Source organism: Colletotrichum scovillei, assembly GCF_011075155.1.
Source record: "Colletotrichum scovillei strain TJNH1 chromosome Unknown Contig00009, whole genome shotgun sequence".
Classification (NCBI taxonomy): domain Eukaryota; kingdom Fungi; phylum Ascomycota; class Sordariomycetes; order Glomerellales; family Glomerellaceae; genus Colletotrichum; species Colletotrichum scovillei.
In genome coordinates, this window is record NW_023336267.1 from 2,281,092 (window position 1) to 2,301,536 (window position 20,445).

General features: G+C 53.5%; 5 protein-coding genes across 5 annotated transcripts; 2 read left to right on the top strand and 3 right to left on the bottom strand.

The window, feature by feature from the left end:
* Window positions 1-449: 449 nt before the first annotated feature.
* On the bottom strand, window positions 450-2,900 carry HER10_EVM0009645 (NUDIX domain-containing protein). Its single transcript, XM_035479127.1, has 2 exons — window positions 1,567-2,900; window positions 450-1,456 (listed from the first exon to the last, which is right to left on the bottom strand). Exons 1-2 carry the CDS (start codon window positions 1,622-1,624, stop codon window positions 1,029-1,031), a joined length of 486 nt encoding a protein of 161 aa, XP_035329887.1. The 5' UTR covers window positions 1,625-2,900; the 3' UTR covers window positions 450-1,028.
* A 3,312-nt stretch (window positions 2,901-6,212) lies between these two features.
* Window positions 6,213-9,461, top strand: HER10_EVM0004016 (arginine-tRNA-protein transferase). Its single transcript, XM_035473676.1, has 3 exons — window positions 6,213-7,435; window positions 7,966-8,025; window positions 8,161-9,461. Exons 1-3 carry the CDS (start codon window positions 7,378-7,380, stop codon window positions 9,417-9,419), a joined length of 1,377 nt encoding a protein of 458 aa, XP_035329166.1. The 5' UTR covers window positions 6,213-7,377; the 3' UTR covers window positions 9,420-9,461.
* Window positions 9,462-10,036: 575 nt separating this feature from the next.
* HER10_EVM0008321 (Snf7 family protein) lies at window positions 10,037-11,559 on the top strand. Its single transcript, XM_035477848.1, has 3 exons — window positions 10,037-10,412; window positions 10,571-10,934; window positions 10,997-11,559. The coding sequence occupies exons 1-3, from the start codon at window positions 10,375-10,377 to the stop codon at window positions 11,222-11,224; spliced, it is 630 nt and encodes a 209-aa protein (XP_035329725.1). The 5' UTR covers window positions 10,037-10,374; the 3' UTR covers window positions 11,225-11,559.
* A 1,672-nt stretch (window positions 11,560-13,231) lies between these two features.
* On the bottom strand, window positions 13,232-16,658 carry HER10_EVM0001849 (uncharacterized protein). The gene is made up of 5 exons (XM_035471584.1): window positions 15,941-16,658; window positions 15,759-15,875; window positions 15,426-15,698; window positions 13,704-15,367; window positions 13,232-13,647 (listed from the first exon to the last, which is right to left on the bottom strand). The coding sequence occupies exons 1-5, from the start codon at window positions 16,154-16,156 to the stop codon at window positions 13,464-13,466; spliced, it is 2,454 nt and encodes an 817-aa protein (XP_035328917.1). The 5' UTR covers window positions 16,157-16,658; the 3' UTR covers window positions 13,232-13,463.
* Window positions 16,659-17,066: 408 nt separating this feature from the next.
* Window positions 17,067-19,040, bottom strand: HER10_EVM0003903 (uncharacterized protein). Its single transcript, XM_035473565.1, has 4 exons — window positions 18,274-19,040; window positions 17,736-18,158; window positions 17,530-17,682; window positions 17,067-17,474 (listed from the first exon to the last, which is right to left on the bottom strand). The coding sequence occupies exons 1-4, from the start codon at window positions 18,545-18,547 to the stop codon at window positions 17,260-17,262; spliced, it is 1,065 nt and encodes a 354-aa protein (XP_035329149.1). The 5' UTR covers window positions 18,548-19,040; the 3' UTR covers window positions 17,067-17,259.
* Window positions 19,041-20,445: the final 1,405 nt, after the last annotated feature.

Below are 20,445 nucleotides of genomic sequence, written 5' to 3' on the forward strand. Positions count from 1 at the left end.
CTGTTTTTGCGTCATCCGAATAGGTACAACATGGCAGCAGGAGCCGGGTGGAGCTGAACCGTCCCGGCAGAGACCGCAAGCACGGATCGTTTGCTGGTGGGAGGTCGGCGGCTAGGGCACGTGAAAGGCGGGGCATGAGTCAATCCCTGCTGTCAAAATTTCTGATGATCTCAGATGCATGCGGGGCAGTCGCGGTCCCTGACGGTACCTTGGGTGTTTGGGTGTTTGGGTGGTGCTGTGGAGGGGAAGCAGCCAGTCCTGTCCGGATGTCTGCTCTCAACTTCCAATGTCTGCGCTGACCGACAGAAGGTAGGCATTCGTTGTTGTGAGGAAGGCTTTGTGTCGCGCCAGTGACATGGACGAGACAAAGGTTTTGGATCAGGTCTTGGAAAAGGTCTGGTCACACGAACCTCAAAAGGGTTGCAGCTTTCTTACGTCTAGCTTCGTGTTGTCTCTTTCTCACGATACTGCTCTCTGCGGACTATTGCGTTAGTCTATCTATGATCAAAGAACCATTTGATCTCGCGAAGTGTCCCCAACAGTTCCAAAGAGCATTGGCTTTAGTCATGAGTAACCATGACTGCCATGAAAATCCTCCCGCTTCGCCATATCTCAATTGCAGTTCTGCTCTTTGATGCTTCCCATGCCAGTCCTGGGCCGCCCCTTTTGATTTTCGTCATCTATAGCAAGCAAACCATCAACGCCCATATCATAATGCAATTATTTTTCTTTTCTTGTTTTTCTTTTCCTCGGCGGGTTAGTGCGAGAATTGTTTCGTCTGTAAACCGAATGGTGCCGACGAATTACCAGGTGTGCTCTTCGGGGCCATGATTTCCTCTATCGGGAGTCAGGAACCCTTTGGCATTTTCAGCTTCTTCGTGATCGATACATCATTGCAGGGGCGCCTCTTCGTTTGACGACAGTAGTGACCTTGGTAGCATATTGCACCGTGAAGATGTCTGTTTGCGCTAGGAACCAGGAGCAAACAAAAGCCAAGGAACCTCGAGCGTCTATGCGCCGGGTGCGTATCATGACTTCTTCATAGTGCATCTTGTCAATGCCTCAAGGAGCTCAGGTCGAGCTGCCAACGCATCTTTGGCCTGGGCGTATGTCATCCACTGGCGTTCCCTCTTGTGGCTTTCGGGCCAAGCTTCCTCTTGCGCTGTGACGGTAGCCTCGTAGAACCTATACAGGGCCTTGGCCGAGTCTTTGCTAGAGTGCTTCGGTGCTCTCGTCTCGACGATGTCTCCCAAATCATAGTCGATCTCGATAGTGATGCCTGCTTCTTCCCAGGCTTCACGCGCCGCCGCTTCGGTGCACTCCTCGTCTGTCTCCCAGCCGCCCTTGGGCAGTACCCAGCCCTTCCGACGGGTGGACTGGATGAGGAGGACGTAGCGCTTGTCCTTGGTTAGAGGGACAACACCAGCAACCAAGCGCTCGCCTTTGGAGTTGTAACCTGCGATGACCAAGGTGTTAGTGGGTCCCGCGCAGCGAGCAGGCGCACCAGGGTCGGGGAAGAGGCTCAGAATGGGAGGGGTATTGCCTCTGCCCCGTTTGCGCACTTACGCTGCTTGCTTCTTCCCGTGCGTGACTCCATCGTCCGCTCCTTATGAGAGGAAGCCATCTCGGACAGCTCGTCTGTCGCGGGGTTTGTTGTGGAATGTGTTTGGGGTCGGTTATGGGTGGGGGCTGCTCTGATGTGCGGTGGCGGTAGGTCCGGCAACTTTTTTCCCTCGCAAGATGATTTGCAAGTCCAAATCTGTCCGGGCGGCGGTGGGTGTCGGGGTTCGATGCGGGTTCAAAGGTTTTTCAACGACATGTTCGCGCTTTTTTTTGAGTGGTATGAGCTGTTAGAAATGGGAAAGGGTGCGATGCCGAATCACACGACAGCGAGAGAACCCTCAGTGAAGCGCAGATTGTTGGCGCGTGTTGCAGCTTCGAACAAGGCTCGGATTTGAGGACCAGTAGCAGCTACCAGACTTCTCTGCGAGATCCGACCAGGGCAGAACCCAAGGCGGTGCGATCGTAGGTGCGGCGGCAGCAGCAGCAGAGAGCAAAAGAGTGAAAGAGAGACCAGCTGAGGGAACGCTCGGATGGATTCACTACCACGATGGAGAAACGAGTGGGACCAGCCTGTGTCGGGCCAGCAGTCGCACGTTTCCGGCCAAAGGGCAAACCTTGACCGTACCGAGTCACTCAATGGCTTACAGAGAGCGAAGTCGGGGCAAGGCAGGCAAGTGTCGTGTCGGCCGGGCGAAGGAGATAGGACAGAAGAGGGAGAAAACTCGTCGTCTGGCTGGTTCGGGGTTTGAGAGTTCTGGGTGACAAAGGTTGCTTGTTGTAGACCAGACAGGAGGCGGGAAGGAGGATGAAGCGGAAGGACGCGGCGTCAGATATGACTGAGGCACGCACCACTGAGTGACGAAAGACCCTAGTGAGAGGGTAAAAGATGGGGATTGTATATTTTGGCTCAAGGAGCTGACCGCAATGGAACGGACACAAGGAGCAAAGGTGTTCAACGTGGAAAGTGAAAGAAGTCGAGGCCGGGATGGGCCAGGATGGACGTAGGTTGCTCAGGCGGTGGTAGTAATAGTAGCTGGGAGCTCTGGTGCAGGCCAGAGAGTGGCATGTCTCGTGCCATAAGAGCAAAAATTGGGCGGGATCGGGCTCCAGGGGAAATTAAAGTTGATTTATATACTTAACCCTTTGAAGGCAGAGCTTGTGCCTCCAACAGCCCACGGTACCGAGCAGGGGGAGGGACTACTAAGGTGGTCTAGCTAGCTAGCAGGCTACGCCGGTCAGAGAGAGAAAAAAGTGAAGGTAGATGGGAGGTCAGGGTATGATGCCAGGCTGGGGACGGAAAGGTAAGGTAGGCTGGTGTGTGTGTGAGAGAGAGAGAGAGAGAGAGAATGGAAAGAAAGTGTGGTGTGGCTGCGGCGTGTGGGAAGGATGAGCAGAGCAGCCAATGTGGGCAGCAGTAGGTATCCCGTAGCGGAGGCGTGAGTTGAGCGTAAAAAAGTTGTCCAAAAGACAGAGAAATAGAGGTACATAAAAAAATCAACAGGGTGTGGCAAGGACAGGCAAGAAATGGGGGTGAGAAGTGACATGCATGGGGAAAGCTCCCCGTTGGTCGGTCTCTCTGCCCTGGGTTTCTGGGATTCAGTCAGGGCAGGTCCGCAGGCTGAGGCAGGCACAGGGAAGCTCAACCTGACATTTTGGGAAGGGACGGGAAAGACCAGGAAAGACCAGGAAAGCGCGGGCTTGTAAGGTATCTGTACGGCACCCTGTACCTTCATCTCTCTTTCTCTCGGTGTTTCCTCTTCTGTCTTTCTCTCTCTACCTACCTCAAGTAAGGCAAGACTGTCTCCCTATGACCATCCTCGGAATTCTAGAAACAAGCTTGAAGCACATTGTCCAGACAACATGCCGCATTTCTGGTTCACTCGAGCAATCTGAAAGATACTTTTGAGTCCAGTGGAAAATGCAGATGTCGGCCGGCTGGTTGGGCACTGTAACGTAGGTACATGACTTGCCGTCCAGATTCCAACGACAATGCCGCTAATCTTCCTTGAGCAAGTTGATGGGATGGATCCAGGTCCCCCGTTTACCAGTCACCCAGTCTCGCCCATCCACGCCCAGAAGTCCAGACCCAGTGTTCCAGCGCTTCCTTTCCATCGGTCGCTTTTAGTCAGTCAGTCCGAAACTCGTTACGCCTTGCCTGGCTGTCCGGTAATCCCACGAGTATTTTCTCTTCATCTTCAGACTTCTCGGGCCCACGGGGTACGCAGTACATATCTACATACCATGCCCACTATTCGTCGACATCGCCGTCGGCGCACTCGAACCCTCGAGCACAAGCATTGGATGCCAAATGTGCCGCATGCCCTGCAGGCTCGGCATCCACTGCACTTGCGGCAGGCCATGTTCCCAAGAATGCTCTAGAGGGGTGGGGTGCTGCAGCCAGTGGAGGACCTGATGGGGCTGGAGAGACTGGTCCCATGAAGTCCTGCTCCGGCGACCTAGACGTTCCCTCTCATCCTCATATTTGCGGCTTGCCTACCGTATCGACGTTGCATTGCTGTGCTTCCCACACCCACCGTTTGCTACCACAACCTCCTCAGTTTCTTGCCAATGTACAGAGTACCTCTGGGTCTGCGACTCAAATTGTCAGCATCGGCCTTTAGAAAGTCCACCCATATCATCATGTCTGAAGATTGCTAATTCATATCACGCTCTACCTGAAGGGCTTGCGTGTGCGCTTCCAGGCTAGGTTGGAAAGTCTTTCTTTGAAAGTTTGCTCGGCGTTTCCAAGAGTTGCGACTTGCAAAGAGCACCCGAAGCCTAGTTCGGACTCAACTAATCAACTAATAATCGACCATGCTACCAATGTTTAGATGGTCTCCAATGTCGCTTGGCACGAACACAACGGTTCGTATCCGTTCCATCTCTCCAGGCTCGAATCAGCCAGCAGAGCCGAGCAGAGCCGGGGATCATTGGCATCACCCAGAAGTACACTGTACAGCATCACTAGTTCTCCGTTGCCCCCATAATCTGTCGTTGTCTTGGCCCAGGCCAAGTGATGCGTCGAACAAGCATATCGCTGGCACAGGTGTCCAATGCAAGCCACGCCGTGTCGCTCCGACTAAAACGAGCAAGTACAAGAACGTTGTTTAGGCCAGCAGCTGCCTGTTGCCTCGTGGCCAAAGAATCAGGAGACGCTGCCCAGGAACTTCCAAGACCTGTCCGATTCGCTATGTGCTTTGCGTCCGCTAGACGCAAGAATAGGTTCCTCTGACTCGACAAGACCAGTGGGATTCTTTGCTGAACAAAGTCTCCCTAGACAACAGAGGGGCGCAATGAACCGAACAACGGTTCTAGCCAACTCAAGCGCCTCCTTTGACGTGCGACCAGCTGGCGGGTAGGGACCGGTTGACTTGCTTTTGGGCTGAACAAGGGGCCCCGGCCCCCGACTGAGGATTGCGTAGAATTCTCTTGGGGGCACAACCTGGAAGTGAATGCCAAATCTTCAACGGGGACCGACTCATCCGCAAGCTTGCCCGGCTGCAGGATGGCAGCTCCATGCTGGCGATATTGGCATGCTCAGTTTGGATTCTCAGTAGCCAGGCACTGTCGTCAGGCGTCGGCTAGAATGAAAACGAGCCTGCGAGGTGGCCTTCAGTGAAGAGTTATCAGCTCATACACCAAGATAAACAGCTACCTGGCTGCTGCCAAAGCCTTTCATTACCAACACCATCACACTAGAATCGGAGCCTTTTTATGGCAGTTCAATTGGAGTCCAGGTGTCGTCGTACATTCTGAGCACCAATTGGTTTCCGAGAGTGAACTCATTGCGGCAGGTTCTGATTGGCTTTTGAGAGCTCTGATGCGTCCTGCCAGTGTCATCCACAACAACGTTAATGCTCAAGAACACGTCTACGGCCTATTGAGAATCCCGGTGTAAATCGTCCAAGTATGGACAGACAACAATGACCACAGAGCATCAGGACTGGAATTCAAGGATCACCTGATGCGTGGTTACTGCTCCAGTGTCCGACTGAAATGAAACCAAAATCCTTCGTCTTTGACTCTCTAGCGAGGCAGCTCAACATCGAGCTCAGGGGAGGGGTGAAGCCACACTCACAGCCATCGCAACTGGTTGTATTTCAGACGTTTGACGGGATGCATCCCACACTGCATCGGAACTGGAAGCACGCTGGCCACTCATGTTACGGGTAATTCACCAACCAAAAGACACTTTCGCATCCAGGATAGGACTTTGACGTGGGGTTGCAACTTTCGCTCAAGGCCACACCGTGTGCGAGTTGAACAGCCAAGGAAGGACCTTCTTGATGAGTTAGTCCGATGCTGACCATCACGATGCGTAAGCCTTAAGATCCTTGACGAAGGGCTAAGTATCCGAACTTACCTACCTCCAGGTTTAGAATCCTCAGCCGATAGGTCGTTCAACCTGGCGGGTGCGTGCACTGGAGCGCAGGTTTCGTTCTTCCATCGACTTCTAGGAGGGAGGTACAGATACAACCCCAAGCAATGCGATGAAATACAACACCCCCATAGCTCACTTGCATTCACCACCGATCGTATCTCGATGCCTCATTGCTACCTGCTTACCTTGGGGCCCGTGTCGATTGGTCTTGCCTCCTGATGCTACAGCTGGCACGCTCACTCGACTGCTACTATCAGTAGCATTTTAAGCTTGAAAGTCCGAAGCCGCACCGTTTACTCAAGCTATCGCATATCAACTTCTCATCCAGGCGCCTTTCTCGCGTCATTCTCCGATCCGACAGAGCCGCCGCCGCCTCATCCTGGCACGTCGTATGCGACATTCCTTCGGGCCACCGAGATTGCAGACCTAATGGTGTAGTCATCTGCCGTGAGGTAGGGTAACGCTGCCTGTTTGCATAACCCATGCTCCAGACGCTGAGCTCCTGCATACCCGTGCCTCCATCGTCGTCGGGCGACTAACCAGCAGATATACACAGCAAGCAAAGAGCGGCGTATAGCTAAGCCGAGCCGGCGCTTTGAGGGTCAACGTCTACCGACTCAACTTACACGGGCTTCGACGAGCTGGTTTGAATCAAAGAGCAGAGTGTCTGCGTTGGCAGACAAGGTACAAACAGACTGGGACCAGCAGGCACAATTAAATGGGGCGGTAAGGTGAGGCAAGCGCGCGAGCAGGCAGACAAACGCAACGTCGTCATACCTCTTTTTGGGGGGGCTATTCGAGGTCACATACTGGATATTGACTGGCCACTACAGACTACAAATACATACCGGTCCATGTCACAAGCAGGCTCCTCATAGTTCCAGGAGGAGAGCCTCACTCGCGTCGCATTCACTTCATATTCCTCTGTCTTCCAGGTTGTCAGGCCGCACTGCGCCAAGCGCTAGACAACAGACGTCACGGCCAACCAGCTGGCAATTCACAGCGCTGCAACTAAAAAAGAAAAAGGCCGTTAGGTCGTGTCTCGCGACTAACCCCTCACTCCATCTCAAGCTTCGCGACCCCACGCTTTCCCACTCCAATGCCGCAAGGGGTGTGAGAGTTCCACCAACAAGTACACTTCCCGACTGGGCCTCACTGCATCAAGTCGAATCCCTAGCCGAACAGCGCCATCCGTCAAAGAGGGGATTGAGAGGCAGCGGCTCAACCCTCGACTCTCATCTTGTCATCACAGTCACAAGATACATAGCGTACCCCTCCTCTTCGCCGGGCGTTTAGACGTCAACCCGCGTGCCCGCCTCGGAAGCGATCACTTCGAATATCAGCCAACGTTTCGTGCTTGCCTAGCACTAGTCGAGCTGGCTGCTTCCCTGGCGCGTTAGTAGAGCGAGCAAGTCGCAGCAGACCAGACAGTCATGGACGACACAAGCATGCAGACCCCTGGCGATGCCTTGTCCTATATAACTCCAATCGGTGAGTCCTTCGTCCTATTCTCTCCTCCAACCATCTGCCCCCGTGCAACTTCCCTCAGCCGCCGTTGGCTCGTGGCATTTTATGGGGTAGCTCCCTTGGTCGCTCTGGAACTGGCTTAGTTGCCTTTTTTCCTCGTGCATCTGCGCCGATCGATGTCACTGCATCCCATTCCCAGTCACACAAACCTGACTTCAATCCTTCGAAGTCGGATCAAGTTGGGGGTTTGTCTGCACGGCATGGGTGCGTAATCCCACGCTTGCCAGCCCATTTGCCTCCAAAATTCGGGACGTGTCCTCATCATACGTACATTGAACCCGCAGGCACGCGATTGGCTTTTTCATTTGCTCCCATAACCCCCTGTTCTCTGCTCTCATTCAGCCTTGAAGGCTCAACGCTACGAGACTTGTTCCCATTCTATGATATTCACATCTCTCGGAAACATCTTCAGTGTTACGCGGTGTGGGAATTGCACTTATCTAGCTACTCGTGAACAAGACTTCTCACCATATGGTTTGCTAATACAAGCTTAGGATATTCTAATTCATCGCGCTGTGGTTATTGTGGCCGCCAAGGCAAGAGTCAGTCAAAACGTGAATGCCATCCCTTGTTTTCTCCCATGTCGTCTCGTGTAAGCCGCACAGGGGCTTGCGGAATAGTGGCTCGCGGTCGGCCACTGTGGGATTCCCTGATCTGACCCGTCACTAACTTGAGCCTCTACTCGACAGGCTTCTCTTACTATGCCAAGTCCACATCCCTTACTCCTGAATACTATCAGACCCTGTTGGATCACTACTGGAGGCGCTCCGGGACGACCCTCTACCGGCCGGATCAACTCCACGCGTGCTGCGTTCATTACACCCTCCGCTTGGACTCCACCCAGTTCAAGCCCACGCGAGATCAGCGACAAACCATCAACCGGTTCAACAAATACCTGACGGGCGATGCCTACATCAAGGAGGCAGCTCGCCTCCACCCTCGGTCACGCGAGCAGGCAAAGAAACGGGATTCCGAGTTTGACTTAATCGAGAGGGTCCACGAGGCGGAATATGACTCCCTGCAGCTGCCTCCAGAGCCCGCCCATGTCTTTACCGTTACCCTGGAAGATGATGTCTTCACCGAGGAAAAGTACAAAGTGTATGAGAACTACCAGCGAGTCGTCCATGGGGAGGAGCCGGCCGACATCTCTCGCCGCGGCTTTCAACGCTTTCTGTGCGAGTCTCCGGTCCAGCGCAAGACAATCACGACGGCCGACGGCAAAGAGCAAAAGCTCGGTTCGTTCCATCAGTGCTACCGTTTGGATGGTGAATTGGTAGCCATTGGTGTACTGGATCTGCTCCCTCACTGCGTTTCCGCCGTATACTTTCTCTACCACGAGTCCATTCACAAGTTTGCACCAGGGAAATTGGGCGCGATCCGTGAGATTGCTCTGGCACAGGAAGATAGCTATCGTTACTGGTATCCCGGCTTCTATATTCACAGCTGTCCCAAGATGCGATACAAGATGGACTACACGCCCCAGTACATCCTGGATCCCGAGACGCTAGCTTGGGATCTTATGGACAAGAGAGTTACGGACCTTTTGGACAACAAGCCATACCTAAGCTTATCAAAGGAGAAAGCCGACGAACCAGCTGTCGAGGGAGCCAAGGATACTTCAGATCAGCCTGCAGCCGGCCAAGAAGAGTTTACAGAAGATGCCAAGAATGATGAGAATGACCACGATGACGACACGTTCTTGTTCAACACTGGTATGCCGGGCATCCTGTCGCTTGACGAGATCCGCTCACTTGAGGAGATGGACCATATCAAGCTGCGGATAGATGGCTCTGGGCTTCTTTTCGAGACTGGCGATCTGGTCGCGTGGGAGCGTCAGGATGTCGGAGTGAGCGGGTGTCTCAAGGCTGGCATTGCGGAGCTTGTGGCGGCCTTGGGACCCGAGTTACTGGAGGATATGGTGGTGGACTTTTGGAATCCTAATCTGTGAAGGGTCAGCTTGGCTTGACTCTGCTGGTGGCTGGCTGGGCACATATCCATCTGTACTGCAGCTAGCATCATGGGTAGAGCGAATGCAGGGCGAATAAGCGTTGCAAGCCGGACTTGTTTGTCGTGTTGAATGCAAGTGAGTTCCATTGGTCTCACTTGCTACTACGGGATGGCAACTGTACTTGTCTAAATCATCTTGTGTAAAGTATTATCACGCCTGCCATTGCGTTTGGGATCCGCATTAGTCCAGCCGATGATGCCAAAGTGGAAATGGTTCATGAGATGTGGTCGCCACTCCATGATGTACACCATTGCCGCCACCATCCAACCAAGATGTAGTCGGCGATACCTCACCTAAGGTAAGGCAGGCAAGAGTATTGGAGGCATGAAGTCGCAAAAGTGTTGGCCCGGTAACTTGAATTACCTAAGACACGTCAGCTGCGCTTGTCGTAGGTAACTTAAGGTAAGGAACCTTACTTATAGGTACCTAGGTAGGTGCTTTTGGGAACCTCAAACGTTCTTATCTTATCAGGGTCCGCAATCGCCCCCACCTGATACATGGGGGAAAGAGCAATGACGAACTGCCCGCCCGCCCGCCTTTCCAATCCGCCCACCCTCGGAGCACTCACAGCGGTGCCCCCAGTCCACCCTCCGTCGCAGCGTTGCGCCTCGAAACCGAGCCGGTTCAGGCACGAGACCCAGACCAACTCTCCATTCCTCCTCCGTCACCGATCACCGGTATCGCGTGTCCGACTGACCGACCGAACTACCTCCGAAACCTCGTGCACCAAACACCTACCTCGCGGGCACTTCATTCGCCCTTCTCCTTTGCCATACAACACGCACCCTCTTCGCAACGAAGTCGGCCACCCTTCTGACTTCCTCCCTAACTCGACGAGACAAATTACACTGTTACCCGAATCGCATAGTCACATCGCATCATCCTCTTCTTCAAAATGGGCGGCAACACAAGTAAAGTCACCGCCCAAGACAAGTACGTCCCCAAGCTCTTGATCTTACCGGAATATCGCGCGCGCGCGCATGCGACGTCGATGCTGCGTAATACGCAATGCGCCGTCACACGTCCATTTCACCACGCACATCCACAATGTAAACTACCCTCACTAACCTTTGAACCTCTCCGTCCTTCAGGGCAATCTTAGACATGAAGCTCCAACGCGACAAGCTCCACCAGTACCAGCGCCGCATCACGGTCCTGACGGACAAAGAGACGGCCATCGCGAAGCAGATGCTCGCAAAGGGCGACAAGCCGCGCGCCTTGCTCGCCCTCCGCCGGAAGAAATACCAAGAATCCCTCCTGCAAAAGACGGACGCCCAGCTCGAGCAGCTCGAGAAGCTCACGTCGTCGGTTGAGTTTGCCATGATCCAAAAGGACGTCGTGTTCGGTCTGCAGCAGGGCACCAAGGTGCTCAAGGAGATTCACTCCGAGATGGGCGGCATCGAGCACGTGGAGAAGCTCATGGGCGAGACGGCCGATGCTATCGCTTACCAAAGGGTACGTATGGAACGACATATCGTTGAAAACTTGGCTAACATGTGGTTTTACCCGCTCTATAGGAGGTCAGCGAGATGCTCGGCGGCCGTATATCGGTCCAAGACGAAGAAGAAGTCGAAGACGAGCTTGCCGCCCTCGAGGCCAGCGTCGCCGCCGAAGAGGCCGTTCGCAACCCGCCCAAGCTCCCCAAGGTGCCCGACACGAAATTGCCAACCCCGCAGGGCGAAGAGGAAGAGGAGCCCGAGCCGCAGCAGCCGATCCGGACGAGGCAGGCTATGTTGGCTTCATGATGGGGTGTCTGTTTGGTGGCGTCATTTGATCTGAGCAACATCTTTCTTTACCTTTACGTTCTTGATGATACAGGGGGATTCAAGCATGCGGGGGAACTCTTTTCTGGTTGCATTTTCATGGAGTTGAGGTTTGGAAGCATGTCCTTTTTGCTTTCCCCGTTTATCTATAGTTACCTTACTTACTTCCATCTCTGCGCGCGCGGCAACATGACACTAGACTAGGGGCGGCGGGAACGGTTCGACATATGTGCTTTTTTTGTTGGATTCATCAACTACACCGTTGCATTGTTACGGAATGTGCCGTTACTTGGCTGCTAGAATCAACTCTCAGGGGGTTTCAATACATATGAGCTGATGATCACATCGATACTACTTCAATCTTGGCTTTACAGGATGGTGATGGCTTGCTCGGCGATTGGTATTTATTGACTATGCGTACGCTCAACGCCGGAAGGAGGTTTCTGTGACCTTTGACTTATCAACTTTGCTGCGACCTTACTTCTGTGTGATTCTTAAGATACGCTAGCTGAATGCCGGCTTCGCTGTAGTATAAAAGTTGTCATACGTTAGCCATTTGTTTCGTTTCTTCCGCATCATGCTCTTCTGGCTTGCGAGGAGACACATGCGCGGGCCTCCAGGGGCATGGGGAACGTGGCAATGGGGACCATTGCAAGCGCTTGGAGACCGCAATGGAATCACGACAAGCAAGGTTCACTTCATCAGCCGCCAACCGGTAGCAGCGTCTGTCTCGTAGGGCGTATTGGTGAGATAATACTAGCAAAGCGCGAGGGGACAAGAACAGGGGACCTTGACCACGGAGAGTATCTATGTAGCAGGATATTTACAAGCCAGAGCCAACTCCATGAGCGCAATTCCAGGTGTCCAGATCCAAGCAAACGATGTTGGCGCCTCGCCTGGTACGGTGACGAGGATGGCGTTGGCATTGATTCTAGAATTGAGAGGAGAGCTATTATATACTTCAGGAGAGTACAATACATCTATCCAATCAAGGAACGGAGACTCGGTAGATATCCCGCAGACATTCATCCCATAGCTAGTCGCACCCCGTATTACACCCCGAATATTCACATGACCCCCATCCCCCAAGGTCCCTACCTTCCCGGAGCATCTAACATATACGCCCCCAGCGCCATTCCAGTCACCAGCCAGCAGGCGCCCGTCTAGGTCGACGGGTCAGGTCAAACTGGCTGGGTGGCGGAGCGGTTCATGGTCAACAATCAATTCTACGCCAACCAGCCTACTCGACGACAGGCTTAGCGAGTACCCGAGTTCGAATCCCAGCATGAGCACCCAGAAATTCCTCCCAGCACGAGCACCAAGAGATGTAGCCCCCAGTTCAGCACCGGGGGGGTGAACTCTTTTTGTTTTCGTTCTATCATAGATGGCCTAGAGCCAGAACTGACTGAGCGCAGCCTTCCTGAGCTAACCCATGGTTGATATATACAGGAGCGGTCGATGGAGTGGTTCGAAACACTAGAGCACCTAGTCAATTCGGTTCGAGAGCCAAGCAACAATCAGTATCCCCACCCCCTTTGACAGTGTTTTAAAGATTCTGATAGAAACTGGAAGAGGAAGTTGCCATTATCTGTTCTTCGTATCGACATCATTCTCGATGATGGCGTGGTCGGCTGATGGTTGCCTGCCGCAGGCCCGACGGAAATCCTCAACATCATTACAAAACTTCTACCACCTCACCAAGCCTGTGTATGGGCAGGGCAGCGAAGTGTTGTGACCAAATGCAATTCTGGACCGAGCTATTGTGAGCTTGGCATCTGTAATGGAGGGTAATGCTCAATAGTCAGGTCAGTTTCGACTGATCGCGAAATCAATTGACGGCGCTTTCTGTGTAATGAAGGCAATGTGATTCTTTAACATGTTCTCATTCGAATGGGGCCGTCCCATCCATAGTCCGCCACTAAGATGCAGACGAGAGCAGTTTTTGCTCATCGACCATGGGTATCATATCTAACAACTCCTTCCATGCATCCTCCCCAAGCTGTCACTGGATGACCAACCGACCCCTTCCGTCCCATAACAAAAAAAGACTATACCTTGCCCGTCCGTCCACGAAGATCCTCAAAACCCAAACCCTCGTCGATGGATGCTTGTAATCCCTGTACTCCATATACATGCTGTCGTCCCTGTTCCTTTTCGCACATGCTTGCATAACCATTCCGATTATGGTAAGTGTTGGAAATCTATTCCGCACAGCCATTACCTACTCAAGCACGATCACGTCGTCGCTGGCGCGCGGCCACTGGCGCGGTGGTGCGCGAGGTGGCGATGGCCGATATCTGTCGGACCTGAACGGGTCATCAAGTTGTTGGGCCGGCATGGCGTGCCGATGGACGGGAACACCGTACGCTCCCTGCATCGGATGATGTTGCTGATGCTCGTATTGCCTATGCGTTAACTGGGTTAGTTGGTAGATTTCGAGTGTTCTTGGTCCTTGACTTACGCTCCGCCGTACACGGGCGACGGGACTCCGCGCTGAGCAAGGCTGTCATTTCTGACCGCTTCCACACGTTCATAGCTGTGCGCCGGATAGGATACATCAGCTCGCGGCGGTCTCTCCACGCGCCTAACGTAGATAGCTTGCCCTGAAGGTTCAGCTGGTCGGTATGGCTGTGACTGTTGTGTAGCCCGGTAGTCATCGAGACGAGAACGTCCATCAATGCCATATGCAGAATGTCTGGGTTCGACGACAGGGCGCTCTCTAAGCCGGAGGAAGCCCTCCTCTGCCAATCCATTCCGCTGATCAATATTGTTCTCCCGCAAGCGAATGAAGCCTTCGTCCATTGAATTGAGACGCTGTGAACCTGGGCCACGATCACGTCCGGGGCGATGGACAGCGAGAATCTCAACGTCGGGGCCAAATCTGTCCCTGACGCTTTCGCCTGTGCCAAGAACGACTGTACCTTGGTGAACGTTGTGATCCTCAATCATGATGGGATTGGCTCTCTCTCCTGGAACACTGCCTTGACGTCGTCTCAGATTATCCTCTCGGTGGATGATTCTATCAGCGTAAACCTGAGGTCGGGGAGGGCCATGGTCTCGCAGAGGCTGCTGATACACAAGTGGCCGATGGTAATCCTGTGGCACATTGCGGTATGATAATTCAGGCGGCTGAACAATGTCCTGACCATCACGCAAAGGTCTCGCATGAATGGGATGGCTTTGGTGAATGGGGGCTTGATGGACATAGCGCTCCTCTCGTATCAGTGGGCCACAGGGAGGGGAGTTCAGACGCGGGTACAGCTCATCACCTCTTCGGTCTGTGAATTCCACCACGCCACGGGAATAGCGTGATGGTGATCTCACGCCGTCAGGGGATCTTGGCTCAATGGACGGGTGGAGGAAATCTTGCAGCTGGTGGCTCTCTCGAGCGCGGACACCTGCGTGATTGGGGGGTGCAGAAGGCAGCCTCATCTGCGAACCCGCATGATTGATACGCTCCATGGGGGCTCTGTTCTCGATGAATTCAACAGGCGGACCCTGTTGATGCGCTCCGTGACTAACGGAGCTGCCCGCCTGGTTCATGCGATCATCAGGCCCGCGCTGCCGCTGTCTGGCGTTATCCCAGGCAGCGTTTGCAGCAGCCTCATAACGACTGAAGTTACGCTCACGGTGCTTGGCCCGTCTGCGTGCCTTTTTGTAAGCCCTCCTGGACATCCCGGGCGTGGCAACAAGCATCGGAGATCCTGGATGCGACGGTATCGCTGTCGACAAGCGTTTATCGCGGTTAGCGACGTTCTGGGCTACGGCCGGTGTCGACAATCTGCCAATGTTGTTGGACCTGGTGATGAGTACCTCTGACGAGTCGGAGTCAGGCTCCTCGTCCGAGTCCTCCTCGTCAGAATCATCGGAGAGAACCACCACTTCTCGAAGGATCTCGTCAAGCTGATCGCGCCCGTTCTCGTCATCACCTCGCCACTTGACGAGAAAGTCCAGGCAGAGCTGTTCCGTAACTCGCCTTGCATTGTGCCATGTTGTCTCCCTAAGAAGCTGGTCATATCTGGTATGGTTATGGCGAATGTGTGCCAGGACGGCAAGCTGCACTCGCCGCGACAGAGATAGTTCCTGCTGGAGCCCTACGACTAGATCGCCTTTGAACTTTGTTCCCTATGATAATTTGTTAGCACCTACCCATTTCACCCATAAACCTCACGGCATCACAAACCTTTTGGAAGGCATGATCGATGATTTGCTGTCGATCCGTATTCGGAATCCGGGGGAATAGTTCTCGTAGGGCGGCGTCTGCCTGCTTGTCGATGTCATTCTGTTTCTCGGGAATCTTCTCAACCTGAGCGTCGCCTTGACCTATGAGTTCCGGCTCGTTGACACTGTCCAGTCCTAATTCCTCTAGCGCTCTATCCACGATATATTCGCGTATATGGTGTCCGACACGGTGTATTTGTTGGCTCAAGTCCGAGGCGTTGTTCTTGGCCATGGTCTAGATCACAACTGGTCAACCATCGTTTCTAACGGCTGTTAGTTTTCGGCATCATCTTACCACAATGTAGACCGAGGCCCCCGTCTCTCTCGAGATGTCCTTGCATCGTTCGGTCAGTTCAGGGTTGCCAAGGGGGATATGCCTCATCCCAGGAGGCGGAGTTTTGTTCGTTGTAATCTGGTGTAGCGTTGGTTAGTCCGGTGGTCGACAAGTGTCGAAGGAACCGCATCGGCGCGGCATACCTGGAAGAGCAGAGGCTTCTTCTTGTCTTTGTTCTCAATGAACTCGAAATATGACTGGTGTTTGCTGTTGTTGACCACAGTGACCGGCTTCGCGGCGACGAGTCCTGGCGGTAAAGGCTGACTTCGGTCAATGGCTTTATTGATCTTGCCAGCCTTGCGGTGGCGGTCCTTGGCCGTGGTACCCGGGCCGGGGTGTGGTTTCTTCTCTCTCCCCATGTCTGATGATCCTCCTTTGTTATCAGCTTACCATAGTGGTTCGGAAACCAAGTGCCGTCTAAAGCTGCCCCTCGGGAAAGAAAAAAGATGATGCAAAAACGACAGTTAGTGAGAAGGATGACAATCTTTTGTCTCGCACCAGAGCCAACACGGAGACGGGGTGGTGTTCCAAGTCAAGTACGTCAGGCCAGGAAGGCGCGTCTGCAAAGTTGCACCTTCTTCCCGAAGGCGTCGACGTCAGCAAGTAGATGGGTACTTGCTGCGCGCGAAGGAAACGGTAAAAGCAGTGATCACGCAGAGCGGTAGACAAGAAGGAAAGTTCCAATTTCCAGTCGGCGGAGACTTGGAAATATGCGACTCGTCAAAAAGAGTTGCGGCAGGAGCTCGTTGCACTCGGATAAAGGGCGCGCGCGGACGGTGGTGCTTGGATGCTAAATGCGTGGAAGCAAAAGGTCACAAGTCACGACGGAAACGTCTGGGCTGGTTGAAGCAGAGTAGTGCCCGTTGAAGACGCAGACACAGACGCAGGAAGGCCCAAAAGAGGTCGGGTCGCAACTCGCATTCCTGCGAGGTACTATCGGCACGTGACGATAGTGGCGGGGTGTTGATGCACGGGCCCACCGATCTTCAGCCAGGTGCGTGAACTTAGGCATGCTTAATTGCCTACCTTGTCTAAAACCATATACCGAGATTAAGCGCCCGGAAAGTAGGTACGAAGGAATCGTCAAGAGGCTGAGCAAGGGAGGTCCAAAAGGGCAAACCGAGATTGTTTCAATCGAAACTTTACAAGAGGATGCGTCTGAACCCTCACTTGCTTATAAGGCGCGCCGATGTTCAAGGCATGAACAGCCATCGCATCCCACACATTGAATGGCCTGAGGTCACCAAACGAAGCATCGCAATTCTCTTTCAATAACTTATAATTTGATTGCAGTCGAATCCAAACTACAACTTGGTTTCTGTCCTTGCTTCCATTCCATTGTCCCAAGTATACTCGGTGGTTTACATTGACCACCGAGCCAAAACGCCATCGACCATTATGTATGCGCTTGTTCAACTGCGATTGGCATAGCTAGCAGATAGTTCATACAAATCATCATTCCTTAGTTGTCATCCAGGGAGTTGAGATGCTTCTTCGTGAATTCGAAAGCGGAGAAAAAGATGGCGTTGACGACGCATGAGCGACCCATCGAAACCCCTAGTCCGCGATACATATTTCGTTTGAAGAATTCAATCTTCGGCGGCGGCTCAACCTGTTGCCCTTTCGAGTACAAGAGAGAGTTTCGCTGGTAGATACTCTTTGCCGAGTCAATGGGGTCTGCCAGAGCATTAGCGTCACTTGCCCGCGGTTCTTTTGCACCAGAAGCACATACATATCATTGCCCAGGATACTATCCCGCACATGCCTCCAGAGATGACGACCGCAAACTTGTTAGTCGTTGGGTGGTCACCACCAAACGTAGTTCCGAGCTGCTTTCCGCTCTCGTAGACCATGAAGTAAATGGCCGTACCCAAAGTATCTCGCACTGGAATGGTCAGCTGAGGGTTTTATTGGGGTTGTACGCCTGGACAGACTTACACAAGTGCAAGTTGAAGCCAGTGTAAAGCCCCAGAGCACCCCTATGACGAACAATGTTGCGCATGGTTTTGAAAGTGCCCTTATTTTGGTAGCTTGCTGCAACCTGGTGTCCATTGGTGGCGCGGCAATTTGCTTCCTTGAGCTTTTGTTGGTCTGACAACAAGACAGCCACCTGCGCGCTGAGCTTGGTGAGCTCAAAGGGGCAGGCGAGAAGCGTGATGCATGAGCCGGCAGTGGCGCCGGCGGCTCCAAAACAGGCAATGGAGTACAGATTTGGATATGTGCCTTTTTGATTCACATGCTGCAGCACGTCGAATCCCAGGGCGTTCTTAACCCAGCCCGAGTAATTGTGTTTGGCGCGTTGGTAAATCGAAAAGGACATGGTTCGGACGAGTGTGATGCTGGCCATTGGGGCAAGGACGCCTAGTGAGGGGCAAAAGAAGGTTAGTCAACGGGATCATGACTTGAGGCGAGATGAGGGGTCGCGTGCACAAGGGAGGTGGAGGGAAAGGGACAGAGGGAAAGGAGGACTCCTTACCCCGAAAGAAGCCTCTCAACTTCTCGGTGCGGTATGTATGCTTCACGCAATCAAGGAAGCCTTCGTATCGGTAGGTCTGCATTCGTGTTTTCACGCTATCGAGGGGAAAGGCGAGGACAGTCGAGAACATGCTCGACGTGCTGGCGGCGATCTCGGTGCGGTAGCGCTTGACCAGCCTCTGCGGGCGCTCTTCCTGAGCTCGAGGCATGATCGCAGTCGGTTGGCGGGCCGGAACATGGTGTATTTGGTGATATTCGGCTTCTGTCGCTGGCATGCTTCTAGCAGTGACGAGATGGCAGCGCCTTCAGACGGTGATCTCGTGAGGGGAGATCAAGGTCTTCAGCGCGGTCGTGATACGGCCCTTTGCCAGTTGGGGTTTTGGTCCATCCAGACCGCGCAGCAGGTGGAGTTGTGGTGGTGTGGACGGGCGACAAACAGGGTGAGGTGACTGGGTCGCGAAGTTTAGAGGATAGACGGCGAGAAGCACAAGGGAAACAGAGACGATGATGTTGATGACGAGTCGAGCGGTCAGAGATGTGAGAAGAGCTGTCTTAAGGCAATCTGGGGAATCGAGAGCTGAACCCCCCGGGAATTGACGCTGTTGTGTCCGCTAACCATGAGAGACTTGCGGGTTAAGATGAAAGAGAGAAGAAGGGAAGAAGCGTCGAAGAGTAAGGTAGGTGTGAACTACGGATACTTCAGAGGTAACTCGGATTGCGGGGTCGGCAGTGGGAATCTACGGCGTAGAAAGATACATCCGCATCACAGACTCTTGCATTCGTAGGGGCACCTCAGCTAAGTACTTAGTTGAAGATACGATTACAGCCACAACTAATACCGGTACAGCACCTAACCTTGCCTTTCCCTGACCTCATGGCAAGCTCAGTTCAGCACCTGGCCCCCCTCTCATCCTCCCCTTCTTCCCTCAACTTCAAGTGACCGGGTGAGGTTCCGACTCTGTGATGGTTGTATCAGGAGGTACCTTCAAAACGACGACCATTCCAAAGCTGCAGGACCAGGGCAGTTCGTGGTGCGGAAAGCTGCATCCTTTCCGCACCTGGGAGGCCCCCCTTCGGCCCCGCTGAGCGACCAGTCGTACCATTGCTGATTGGTATCTCCAGGACGCACCTCACTTCGTAGCAGCACGCAGCACAGCAGATACCTTTACCTTAGTGTCTGGGTCCACTGAAACGAGACCAGGGCCCCGTTGGATCTCCAACGATCCTGCGCTTCTCATTTGTTCCTCCCGGTAGCGGCCGCTAACACTAATCAGCCCAGATTGGCCAGTCTTGCCATCTCAAGAATCCACCGTCACAAGCCAGACTGCCAGTACGCCTCTCCCAGTTCTCTCCCTGGTGGGCTATCTCTACCTAGTGTCACAGAGTGTTTTCTCACCCGAGCTTTGGGGATATCGTACTTGTCCCGGCGGACAACTCGGTCGACCACCTTACGACAACAGCGGGTCGGTTTCACGGGGCGAGCCATATTGTTTCCGAATTGGGTATTTTTGGTATTCAAAAACAGATTCTCAAGGGGACCACTCTTTTTATATATCTCCCCGTACCGGCAAAGGGCCGACCACCACCGCCCTGGCGGCCGAGACTCTTGGCTCCGACACGGGGGGTGTACACGGGGGTTCGCCTCAACTCTCCCCTCTCAGCCCTCAGCTCAGTCCGTGAAGGTCGGGCACCTCGCTTCTCGCTTGCTTCTCAACATTTGGGGCAGAACGCCCGCCATGTACGAAAAAACGTTATTGCCTCCGAGGTGCAGCCATTTAGTTTCCTATCATATGCCCCCATTAACCTTTCGACGGTTTACCTCTGTTGAGTGATACTGTCTCAAGATCTCTGGCCTTATTCGGGGACACTGAAGCAGCGTTCCGCAAGAGGCGAGGAATGATGAGCTCATAAACAGCAAGAATCAACATACAAGCGGGCGCGAGCAGCGCTTCGCGAGCAAATTAACGACCATGCAACCATCAACAGCTTGGACGGCTGCTCCAACCCTCACGTAGCCAAACGTGCTAGCCAACCACAGGTGAGCCGTTTCACTTGCTGACCCCGCGCATCTGCAGATCGCCCGCCTGGCAAAGGTCGCACCAGCGGTCGTTTCTCTCCCCAACGCCAGTTTCCTCCAATGGCTTATTATCGATATGAGGATACTGTGTAGGTA